The 13,429-nt window shown below is 41.7% G+C and overlaps 1 protein-coding gene across 1 annotated transcript in view; it reads left to right on the top strand.

Annotated features, from left to right (window-relative positions):
• The first annotated feature begins 13,229 nt into the window (after positions 1-13,229).
• Positions 13,230-13,429, top strand: part of ssbp2a (single stranded DNA binding protein 2a) — a 58,985-nt gene continuing 58,785 nt past the window's right edge. Inside the window, exon 1 of the mRNA XM_083912971.1 lies at positions 13,230-13,356. Within this exon, the coding sequence (XP_083769097.1) occupies positions 13,301-13,356 (56 nt within the window). The 5' untranslated portion in view covers positions 13,230-13,300. The remainder of the gene's footprint in view (positions 13,357-13,429) is intronic.

Genomic DNA, 13,429 nt, shown 5'->3' with positions numbered 1-13,429 from the left:
CAGTTTTCTGTGTGTAGTAAGTCACAACATATTGTACAAATGACTTGTCAGAGGTTACTGTATGTTGTTACAAATGTATGGCAGCAATGCATTGCTTACTATACTAGACTCGCCTCCTGGTGGTGCAGATCTTATGTTTAAACATATTTAACTCACAGACACAGGATGAGATTTTGTAAATACTTAACCACACAGAAAATAGATTTACAGCACTGTCAGTGGTATGAAAACACGAAAAAAAAAATACTGTCTCAATGGCTTATTTGATGTTTGTAGGTGTGAAAAAAGACCGTGGGGTGATTTTCCACAGGAATTACACTTTAAGAACTTTAGTTATTTAGTAACTATTTTCATTCTACCAAACTCCTAAAAACAAAGTTTGTAAAAACCTCCATCCCTTTTTCAATGGTTACATTTCTACTTGTGCGTATTTTTATGTTTGGGATTTCATCAAGTTACATGTTTTACAGGAACAGCTCAAAAGCAGAGGTCACTCAATCAACAAACTTTAATCATCATCATCTGTTATTCAATAGAAATGTCCATTAGCAATACTCAAAGACTTAACATTTAGACTTATAAACAGTGGAAAGAACTTATTGTTGAGATGTTACAGGGAGACCAAGGTAGTGGCATCGACATCCCGGCCTTTTTGCTCAGATGTTTTTAAGGAGTACTCGTAACACTCCTGGAAAGTTTATCTTATTGATAAACTGTCACATCTATTATCTTGCTTTTATTCACTCTTATTCATCCAAAAGGGCAGAGTACGGAAGAAGAAACAAATTGAAATAATACATTGTAAAATAAAAATAGTGTTGCCTGTATGCCTCCATGTCTGGTTTCATGTTAAATCACAGATCTTTGACTAAAAGCTTAATGTTCTAGTGAGTCCAGAACATCCTCACCCAAAAAACGGACGTATAGGTGGCTTGTTCACGCAGCTTATTATGACCCATATTTACACCATATGTTTGTGCTGTGAGAACATTGGCTCCTGAGAGGTAACGTGTTTTATGGGTGGCATGGTTGTTCTATGAAAGGCGACTAGTTGTTAATGTGAAAGTCTGATGTGGATGAGTGTTTGGCACATTCTTCTATCAAGTACCTTTGGCTTAGTGCACTCACACAACCATTTATAATATACTTTGGCTTTAGCTGTCTCTGATGAGGGCACCTATCAGGTTTAGTTGAGCTCACAGTGACTTGACTTTGCCTGCCAACTCGGTAAACCAACCACACTCAGTATGACGGCTGCACACATACACACACACACACACACACACACACACACACACACACACACACACACACACACAAACACACACACACACACACACACACACATACACACACACATACACATACACACACACACATACACATACGCACACCTATCTTTTAAATCCATCTCTTTATCTCATATATATCACATCACGTTAATTGGATCATCCAGATGGCAGCGGTCCAGTCCAGTACTGGTGGACTTGAACTTCATTTTTGTGTGCCTTGGTTAATTTCTTCTTCATGTAGTTTGACTTTATTCCAATTATCCCCAACTGATTTGGAAATATAACATTTCCTCTGACTTTCTGAATCTCTTTAACAGCCATCAGATACCATAAAGAGGCAGCTGGGGTGTGCAACATGTTTCCCTCATCATCAACGTTTCTTGTACCTGTCAATTCTTGTTACTGTAGAAGCTCCAACAGAGTCATTTCTTGGAATAACTCTGATTTCCTGTCATGTTTTCAACCCTATAAACACTCTTCAATCTTTGCATTACAATTTCTTATTTCACTATTGTCATCCAGTTATAACCCTATTGTTTACTGTACAGAAACAGAGTAGACATTTCAGCGTATGAGCTCTAAATCCAAAGTGAAGTAAAAGAACCCAGAGGATAAGCCGCATTATTGATCTGTAGTTTCTACACACCGCCTCTCTCCTCTAGTTAATCCACAGGGTCAGCTCTAATGACATTGAGGAGCTCCTCTGGCAGTCGGCACTGCTGCCATTTGCAATTTAGATAAAGGGAAAAGAGAAGAGGAAGAGGGGGAGTTATAGGAAGTGAATAAGGAGGGAAAGGGAAGAAGGTGATAGAGGCTAAAAAAAAGTGACAGGGAATGGGGATAAAAGAGATTATGGGTGAAAGAAAAAGGCAGGAAAAGGATGGGTGCACCTCAGGAAAATGGTTTTGGAAAGGTAAAAATAGAAAATAGAGTAGGTGGATTTTTAATAACAGAATGACAATTTTATGGAGACACTCTGCTGTTTTAAATTTTGGGAATTATAGTCATTTGTTTCAAATATCTCCGCAATTCAAATAAACTGCCAGTTAATATCTAGAAGTGATTTTTTTAGCGTTAGTGTGATTTGGTCTATAGTCTCACACATCTCACAATAGTAAGTTGCCCATTTTTCATTAAACAAAACAGTAACTCATGTACTCACTAGTGAGCTTTAGAAGTGCTGGAGGTGGATTTTGTTATTTTCAGACAGAACCAAGCTAGCTGTTTCCCCTTGTTTCCAGATGTTATGCTAAGCTAAGCTAACTGGCTGCTGCTGATAGGAGAATGTTAAAAGGAAAGAGTTAACTATGACAGATTTGTGCAGTTATGTGTTTTGTTTTGTTTTTTGCAACAACTAAGAGAATTCCAGCGGCCAAACAGGAAGCTGCAGAGGGAACATTTGGCTACCCTAATCTTGTGCAGATCCTCTGATAGCTTTCTTCTCTACAAACAATGCTGGTGAGGACTGAGGAGGCTTTGGACGGGTGTTAAAAGACCCGACAACCAGGCAGAGCCAAGATTTTTGTCACCCTCTGACTGATCAACACTCATGTTCATGTAGTACCAGGAAACCATTTCAGTCTCTTCAAAAAAGTCATGCAATCCTACGTTGTTTCTTTTCTTTATTTGATTTTTTCTTTTTCACTTAAGAGTATGTTACATGTAAAATTGATTTATCTTTCCAAAGCTAGGAGTACGGGCTAGAGGTCCAGTATCTTATATGAACTCTAATTTTCCTTTTTTCTGCGTATCAGCTATTGACTGTGAGAGAAAGAGACTCTATTTGTCTGAATCTATATCTGTCTGTATGTTTATTCAGTAACAGCCTGTCTATCCAATAACTGTTATATACAAGTCAAACAATAGGAGAAGACCTGTTTGGGGTTTCCTAAAAAGTTTACCACACGATGAAGTCAGAATGAAAGAATCCTTTTTTCTAAAGAGCATCACAGTTCGCTCACCCTGTGGTCAGACTTTAAAAGCTATTGCCACCATGATGTCATTACCACAAAGCCAATACTATACAGCTAATGAGTCAGGAACAGTATGAAGTCTCATAATGTACTTTGTAGTCTACATGTACAAATCGGTCTCTGTCAGTCAGTCTGTCTCTTTTCCTGTGGTTAACACCCTGACGCACTAATGCAAAATGGTACCGCCAACCCACATCTTATATTCATGTCTAAGTTCATGCCTTAAGTAGTGCTCCATCTCATTGTATAAGGGTTAGGCTCGGTAAAACAGAAGAGGTGCTGTGTTCCATCGTCAGGCTAAATCCTCCCTCAGCAATTACCGTTCACCTTCCGAAGACCTCGGCAAGGAACAGAGCAACTCTCTCTTTTAAAGCAGGCAGTGGAGCATGAAGACACAGGCGCTCTAAAGGAAAAGCTCGATCACTCTTCTTTTTCAGCTGGCTGTGCTAATGTAAGCTTTGAACAAAATGACTCTGCACCTCTGTTGTTGTCTGCAGCAGGGACTCTGTCCAGGTAGAGCATATATCACTGTTGGATTAGGATTTTGTAAAAAAAAAAAAAAAAAAAAAGTATTATGAGACAAGTCTGTATTTGAGTATGAGTGCTTAGCATATAAAATAGAGCTAAAAGTAATGAAGGGTATGGTGTGAAAGCAGAGAGTGAGAGATGTTGATGCACAGATGTTCTGGTGTAATTGGAGGGGTTTTAGGGGTCTTTAGCCTAGATGTACTAAGATGCTGTATGCAATCTACGTAAGTATTCACCCATGAAAGATGCCTTTCAAATAAATGCCATGTGAAATAGATATTTTTTTTCTTTATGAATTTGTGTATCCCACAGAAGACCTTATAATATCTTGAGTCGTTATTTTTTGCATCAAGATGAGATCCCAAATTCCCTGCAGTTGTTCCTGAGTTGCTACATTAATCTGTGTGTAGGCCGATTTGAGATGCCCATACAATAAGATTAAACACAAACATGCAGTGACACCACTAACATGCAAATTTTTTAGCAATTTCACCTGTTAACACACTCCATTTGCTAGCATTGAACACAAAGTACAACTGAGGTTGAACTGGAAATCTTGTCATTTTGAAAGTATTTGGTTATGAACATATTGGATAAAAAAAAATAAATGTTCAAATGATGGTGGTGCTAGATGAAAAGTTATGGGATCACCAACGTGAATTCATTTCATCCTAAGGAGAACATTATTCTGTGTACGAAATGGGATGGCAATTAATCCAACATTTTACTCAGTCCACCTCACTTTGGCACTAGAGGTAAGATTCATCTTCTTGAAACCATCTCTATCAGTACCAGATTATATGACAATCCAATCCATGTCAGCCAAAAGACAGCATTCAATGCATGCTTTTATACGTGGGCAAAAATGCAGGTGTAGAAAGCACTTGAAGCCTTGCTACTGCAGAATTAGAGAGTTGTCTGTCAAAGCTGGGTCAAATATTTGCCTTGAGCTGTCGGCCTTTTTCAAAACAAATCTTCCAGCCTATGACAGAGATCCTTGAAATCAAATCCAGTTGATCTCCCCTCTAAACTCCACTTTATGACTCAGTGAAGACAGAGACGCTATCACTCAAACCACTGTAGCCCTGACTCTTACTCAACTTGTTCTCATTTCCTGTTTAAGGGGAAGCAGCTTGATCACATTATGATGCACTAAAACACCATAAGACAGGTTGTAATGAAAAAAATACTTTTTTTTCTTTTTCTCTTTTACCAGGAAACTGTGTGCATATTGCATGTTGTGCATGTGATGTATGTTTGGGGCAGCTCTCACTTCCTATCTCTCAACATACAGCCACTATTGCTGCAGTTGTTTACATCAGGGCCAATGGGAGGCTTCCAGACGCAAAGGGTCTGACAGTCTATCAGTGGAAGGGGGTAGTTAATATGGGCCCACAACCTCTGTCCTGACCTTGATGCGGTACCATCCATCATCTAGGCTTAGAGAAGGGATGAGGTTGAGAGGTGTATCCAGATGAAGGGCACTTTAACCCAGGTTAGAGCTTCTACTTCTAAGCCAGTATGCAGCCTCCTCTGTCCTGACTTTCCTGAGAGAGAATGAGCGCAAGGCATGACACAACACTGTGGCTAGCGTTATTATAAAGTAACAATAAAAGGGGGAACACATAAATATAACAGCTCATTCAGATTGTATGCCCTTTATTGTAATTGTGACAGATTTACATGCAAATGACAAAAATCAGAAGAAATGCATCAAGGCAAAAATATAAATCGGCTTTCGGATTAGCTAGAACACTAGCTCAATCACATACTGGGGCGCCTTTCCGCCATCTTTGCTTGTATCTGGTCGAATAAACAAAGCCAGGGCGATGGCAGACCTTCATATTGCCATCGTAGAATCTCTCAGCCAAAAGGGGCCAGAGAAATGGCTGCCTGCTGCGCCTGGAAACAACACTGATAGAGGCGAAGACAGTGAACCAAAACAGTGGAGTGCAGATGAATACTACGGAAAAAAACAAGGACAGGGGATTGTATGTGTGTATGTGTGTGTGTGTGTGTGTGTGTGTGTGTGTGTGTGTGTGTGTGTGTGTGTGTGTGTGTGTGTGTGTGTGTGTGTGTGTGTGTGTGTGTGTGTGTGTGTGTGTGTGTGTGTGTGTGTGTGTGTGTGTGTGTGTGTGTGTGTGTGTGTGTGTGTGTGTGTGTGTGTGTGTGTGTGTGTGCGTGCGTGCACACCACCTGAAGAATGCCCACAGTACTGTATGTTCTTTCACTTAAGCATATTGTACTCTTTGGAGAAGTCTGGCTTGAGGTCATCTCAGTATTGCAGATCAGAGAGTGTGCCTTTGACTGGCGGGATAAGAAGTGTTGTTTCTTTTGCGCACATGCACACACTTCCTCAAACACACACACACACAAACATACACACACACACACACATACACGCACATACTCATCCAATCCCCTCTCTCCCATTTTGTTTTTTGTAGTACTCATCTGCTGCCTTATTACCCACAGTCCTCTGCAGCAGCAGCCCAACTGGCGCTCCGCTGCTGGGGTGTTCTGTTAGTCACATCAGCACCCAGCGCACGCTCAACCCAGCTCAGATCATCAGGAATTTCACCGATGGAAAACCTGCACAGAATTCAGAAAAAGGCTGTGCATATATCTAATTGTGATGGCGTTTTCCACCATGGCTCAACTGCTCATTTTCTCTGCTTAGTCCCAGGATATAAAGCTGTTTGATCTCACCACTGTAATTAACCACAGAAATGAATACAATACATAAGAAAATTCTATGTTTCCATGTTCAAATCAGGATGGTTCGGCTTTCTCCCCTCTTAGGTATGCTTCTCTCCCCACTTCAATCATCATGACAAATTGTGACTATTTAGTGATGATTACAATGACTATAGGGCTTTTTGAGTTAATACTTACATCTGCATCATAACCATTAACACCATATCTCATTTTACGTTTAGTGGCGTCACTGCATATAACTTGGTCATCAAAACAACCTAATATCATCTGTATGATTTCTGAACATCTGTTGAGTAGGAATGCCAGAGGCCCTTTTAGTAATAAACCATTTAACAGCTGCCTAATTACTGTATGAATCAGCATAGTAGTCTGTAAAATGGTCTAACAAATATAGGGTATGCTCTTCTCTCTTATGCAGAAGTTTAATTTCTTATGTCTGTGGGAGTAGCTGAAAGCCTGACAATTTTAATATGTCCTGAAGCTGCATCGTTTGGCCAAATTAGAAACAAATGTGATTGTATCAGAGCCACACGCACAGATTATACTATTGTAGACATTTTGGCTTAAAGGTTCTGTGTCTTTTTTTTATTATAATGCAGCTTGAGGTGCTACATACTATATCTATATCTATATAGATCTATAGATATCTATATAGATATAGATACTGTGAAAGTCCCTAAACGCTCAATCCATGGAGAAATGCACACAACCCAGGAACTGTGCCTCTAAATGAGTCATCGGGACTTCTGTATGGTTGTGACAACTATAGGTAGACAGTGCTGCTATAGTGCCATTCAAGTCATTCCCTGGCTACAATAACCGTACAGAGAAGCCGAGAGAAGAACACTGGTCAATCAGGGCGGACTGGGCTTTTTGGGAGGGGAGCTTAAAGAGTTGTGCTAAAACGCAGTGTTTCAGACAGAGCAGACAGAGGGTGACCACAGGTATATTCAGACAGAAAGAACATGAGAAAAATGATGTGCTTTTTAATATTAGAGCATGTAAACATATTCTAGTAGACCCCCCCCCCCCCCCCCCCAAAAAAAAAATGGGACCTTTAATGGTAAAAATAAAAAGTGTCCAAGGGCTAACCACTGAAAAACACATGCAGTCCTCATTGCATCTCTAATAAATGTCATATTGAATCACACACATTGGTTGGTTGATTCCATGCAAAGAACTGGCTATTTGCAAACAGGCATTAATCCTTTGAGTCAACTACCATCAGAAGACGAGAAGGCACAGCAGAGCCTAAATTTTTAGGGCCTCTTAACTTTAAAAATCTGTTAAATCAACTAAATGTAGAACGTTACTAGACATGCTTATTAGGATGTTTTCATCTCTTGCTTTCCTGTTGCATCAGCGGTTGAAAGCAAACATTTTTTTTCTCCAAGTTTATTTCACAGAAGCTTGGATGATCTTGAGGCTGCAGTATGTGCATGTTGATTCCTGATAAACTGTGTAACCAGTTTGTATGTTGCCTTTTGTTTACACTGCTGATCAAATTATGCCAAGAGGCAAATTGCTTGTGTAGACCTTATTGAAAGTGCCATTGTGCTTAGGAAAGCGATTTATATGTTTCATAGCCAGTCAAAGAGTGGGATTTGTAACTTTTTCCACCATTAACAAAACCCCTGGTTGGGACATCCTCTTCATCAGCAGAGAGGAGGGGGAGGAGGGAACAGCAAATGTTGTTTGGAGCAGGCAGTTTCAAGACGCCCCTGGACCAGAGGAGACTGGGACCAAAGAGTTTTATTTCTTTTCTCCTATGTATATGCTTGTGTTGGCCATGAACACATTTGTCAATGTGATTTCACCTTGACTATCTGTATTGCAAGACCATTTAATGTATCTGCGTGTGTGTTGTGTCAGTGTCCATGTAGTGTGTATCTGACATTTGTAGGGTTCACAAGACTGTAATGCAGCTTCTTGCAGGTTTTTTTTCAAGGGAGAATATTTTCCGTAAAGGGGAATAGACATGGTTAATTTTAGCGTAGGTCAAGGTAGTGTGGATGGTAAGGTGTTGTAAAGATCCCAGGTGTAGAGGATACCGTAGCTACATGTGGAGTGGAATAACATTTTTTTTATTTCCCCCTGCACACAGCTCAAAGTCTATTCATGGAGTACATTTTACTAATATTGTAGCTTTGCTGTCTGTATTTAGATTGAAAAATGAAATACCTCACATAGAATAAACGGTAACACAGGCAATGTCACCATGCTGTCGTCATGCACCGTACAGCACTCTACTGTCCACTGTAGAGAGCCCCTGTTGAACAATGATATAGCCTCAGTCCGGACACCAACAACTACTCATCTGAAAACAAAACACAGTGTGACAAGGTGTACTATTGTTCATGCTAAATAATTTACCAAGCCACAAGCTTTCGTAAACTTCAGCGCCAATTAATCTCAAGAACCTCTTTTGTGTGAGAGCTTAATCGTTTGCTAATTAGCGTCCTTGCTAACAGACCCTCTCAGTGGAAATATACGATTACATAGCCCATCGACAGGCTCAGTAAACAAAGGCTGTTTGCCAAACTGCCAAAGCAGTTGTTGCAAAGCTGGAGAGGGGCAAATCTATCATTTGTTTGTGCGCATTTGTGTGTTTGTGTGTGCGCAGCTCACTGTATTCGAGTATGCACACATTTATGTTTGAAGGACTAACATGAAAACAGAGAAAGTGAGACACAGGAGAGAATGGGAGGAAAACAGAGAAAGAGTGTGATTGTTGGGAGCATTTTGATTTCAGTCTGTAGCTGTTGGTTTGTTTGTGTGACTGTCTGTGGTCTAGACAGCCGGGTATAGGTGACCTCAGGCTCAGTGCTGCAAAACTGAGAGCGGTGGGTCGTGCGAGAGAAGGAGAGAAAGATTAGGGGGAGAAAGGAAAAACAAGAGGCATGTTATCTGACAGATATAACATGTTGTTTTTATGACCAGTGGTTGAAGGTAACTACAGACATTTACTCAATTGGTATTCCAATACAATTTCAGCCACTTTTACTTTCGCAAGTATTTCTATTTGAATGCTACTTTATTCTTTTAAGTGAATGAACAGAAGCTACATTTCAGAGGGAAATAATCTTTTTTTTACTCCACTTATTTGACAGGTGTTGCCACTTTTCAGATTAAGATTTTATATGGAAAAAAATTTGTGATAATGTTTTAAAGTACAGTGCATTTTAGAATATTAAACCAACTGTTCCCACTCCTTTTTGACATGTGACAAAAAACAGTATCTAGTTGAAGCATCTCACGTTTCAGATGTCAATAAGGAGTTGTTGTTGTTCCACCAAAGAGACATTCCCCCAATAAATGATAACAATGACCTGGACAAATGAGAATATCTCTCTCTCTCTCTCTCCCACTCTCTCTCTCTCTCTCTCCCTCTCTCTCTCTCTCAGATCATTTGCTCTCCTGACGTTGTGCTTTTCAGTGATGGAGTGTAACACGCTGGGGCTTAGTTTTGATTGTCACCACAGGCCCACAGATTACATGGGGACACAGTCAATGGAAAAAGAGCTAAGTCCCCTCTGATGGAGTGCCTGCACAGCCTTCAGCCAGCCTGTCTCCCAGACATCCAGCCAGTTAAGAAACCCGCCAGTCAGTCAATCACTCAGCCAGTTGGTCAACGAACCAGCCAGTCCATCAGTCAGCCAAAATGTCGTCAAGTTTTTCAGTCTGTAAGACAGGTTTCACACCATTAACTCTTCTTCTGTACGTATACTGCTTCCTTTCCTGGGGAGAATGAATGGGGTTGAGGTGATCTGCTGTGATCAGACCTTGGCCTCCTGTAGCACAGCAGAGGCCATCACACCATGTTCCCACCTGAGGCTTACTAATGGAGATAGGGAGTTGAAAAGAAAAAGGACAGGATGTAGAGACACCCGATAAAGGATAAATACCTTTTGTATACACTGTATAAAATACATAACAATAAAATGTATAGAGCAGTTTAATGAATTTGATTTCACTGAATTGTTATTCAGTTTCCGCATTGCTGATACCAGTTATCTTCAGGGCTGCAAATAATGATTATTTACATTGTTGATTTATTTATTTATTAATTCAATAAAGACCAGTCCAAAAAAAAGGCCCATCCAAGCGCTAAAGGTGACATCTTTAATTTATTTTTTTACATTTCAAATTTAATTTACGATGATATAAAACATAGAAAATCTGCAAATTCTCATGTTTGAGCAACTCAAAATAATAAAGGCGCGTCATATTTGCCTGATGAGTGACAACTCGACTAATCTGTTGATCAACTATCAATGTCAGCGTTCATGATGTCCATTGATTCTTGAATATTTCTCCTTACCAACTGGAAATGTTTTGTCATCTGGATAACCAGAATTTGAGAGCAGGTCTTTGTCTTGTCATGCAAAGGCAGTGGTGATTTCAATCACAAATTCGCAGAGAGGAAATAAGCAGTTAAGTGGAAAGAAAATGCGGTGGGGGCTAAAAAGAGAAGAGAGGGAGCGAAGGGAAAGTGGGGAAGCGGGGAGAACGATGCAGTAACAAAGTAGCATGGGAAGTTAATCTCCAAACTCAGTAGAGGCTAACTGTTCATTACCTCTGTCAGGATCAGAGCACCGTGTTGTTAACAGGGTCAACTCGGCATAGAGAGTGGGCTGGCCAATGAACTTCACCTCCTCCACTTACTACTCCCTTATTATCTGGAAATATCTAACCCCTTTTATTAGTGCCACTCTATGTCTCCACCTTTACCTAATCACAGTCTCTGTAAGGATGATGACATACCATTGAATCCATGCACATATGAATATGAACCATGTCCATGTGTGAACAAAACAACAATGAGGTGACCCATTCAGCTCACGTCTGATCTGATTTGACTGTTTTACATAACACGACCTGTGAACCTTTACTCTCTCTCTCTCTCTCTCTCTCTCTCTCTCTCTCTCTCTCGCTCTCTTGCGCTCTCTCTCTTCCTTGCCTCCCTCCCCCTCCTTCGCCATCCTCTGGAACACATGGTTATCGCCTGCTAGTGGTTGTCATGGTGATCGACCCCAGGGGACTCATCCCAAAACCAAAAGTTCTGCTTGTCTGATATAGAACCTCCGCCTCTCTCGAGAGGCAAGGGCGGGCACATGAGGAGGCAGAGAGAGAATGAGGGAGAGAGATGGAGAGAGGTTTCAGTCCAGCAGAGAGAGATGAGAGAGTGAGGACATGGGATAGAGACAGCAAGAGAGAGCAGGAGAGAATGAGGCAGTGTGCATCCATTCCAACTGGGTCACATCACGGGAGCATTGCGTAAGCATAAACACTGCTGCCCCTGTGCTATGCCCTTAGCGCACGCACACACACACACACACACACACACACACACACACACTGACACACACACACACACACACACACACACACACACACACACACACACACACACACACACACACACACACACACACACACACACACACACACACACACACACACACACTGTGTCTGTCCAGTGCTTATTACTGTCTGGGAATCAAGCGCATTGTACAGAACAGTCTGTAGTGTTTTTCTGGTCCTGAATAGCTCCGAGCTGTGGTCCATCTCTCAGTGGATCTGCCATAAGTACATCGTGACAGTGGAGTGAACCCTCCTTTCTGTTAGCTGCCAGACTGGACAGCAGCATGACGTAGCACTTCTTGCCTGCTGCATATCTAGAAAAACACACACACCCACACACACACACACACACACACCCACACACACACACACACACACACACTGTTCTTTGAAGAAGGCTATGTTTCTGCAGTCATAGTGACCTCTGTTTTTCTTGGAAATGTACCAAACTAGCATCACCCATGATCATCAGCACTTCCTATCACTTGTTGGGGAATCATTCATACAGTTTGAGGCCTTTAGAGGATTCCAGATGTTGATCAAACTCATCAGTTACCCCAACAGGTCACCATTTACACTTTACAGCAAATCCTCCTCACTGTGCATTTATCCGAGTAGTGCAAGTATCGCTAGATTGCCCCAAAATGTCATGTTTGTGGTGGAGCAGCTGCACAGTGATAGTGTTGAAGCATGTATGTACAGGAAGGCTTCTTTTGTGGCCACATCTTCCCACAGTGCACCCTCCCTGTGCATGCTGCGTGCGTTGTTTACAGGCCCTCAGTAGTTCATGTCTGTTCCCAACGTGCTCCACACGTTTGGATATCTTAACACCTTTGTAAATAAACACCAATGCAAATGCAGTTTGTATTTGCGAGAGTTGTTTGCGCAGTGCGCTGTGTGTGCGTCGGTAGAGGGTGTGATTGTCTATAAAAGGAACAGCCAAAGCCAGTTGTTTAAAATCCTAGTTGGACGGTTTCAAATCCCCCCCTTGCACTGAGAGAGGAGAATAGAGGGAGGGGGGTGCGGATGTGTGTGTGTGTGTGTGTGTGTGTGTGTGTGTGTGTGTGTGTGTGTGTGTGTGTGTGTGTGTGTGTGTGTGTGTGTCAGTCTGTCTTATGCTTGTCAGCCTTTCCAATCAGGGAAGGGATGGGAGAGACTGACAGACTGACAGACAGACAGACAGACAGACTAGGAGAGAGAGAGAGAGAGAGAGAGAGAGAGAGAGAGAGGTAGGTGGAGCTATTCATATAGAGGCGTGGTCAAGCTGCTGTCACTCACTAGCGGTTGCCATGGCGAGCGGGCGGTCCTGAACAGCGGGACATCCAATGGGAGACGACGCTGCTTGTGTCACCATGGTGACGGGGCTGTGCCCAGGGAGGTTGTGATGGGTTGACAGGTGCGTGACAATCGGAGCTCTCTGCAAGCATGTACGCCAAAGGCAAGAGTAGCAACGTGCCGTCCGACAGCCAAGCCAGAGAAAAGTAAGTTTTATTTATGGGGGAGGAAACCGCGGCTGTGAGGGAAGTTCATGAGCGGCCAGGGGCAGTCACACAC

The sequence above is a fragment of the Echiichthys vipera genome, assembly GCF_963691815.1.
Source record: "Echiichthys vipera genome assembly, chromosome: 4".
Lineage (NCBI taxonomy): Eukaryota > Metazoa > Chordata > Actinopteri > Perciformes > Trachinidae > Echiichthys > Echiichthys vipera.
The sequence above is the reverse complement of the archived record's forward strand: the minus strand, read 5'-3'. Positions and strand labels throughout refer to the sequence as shown.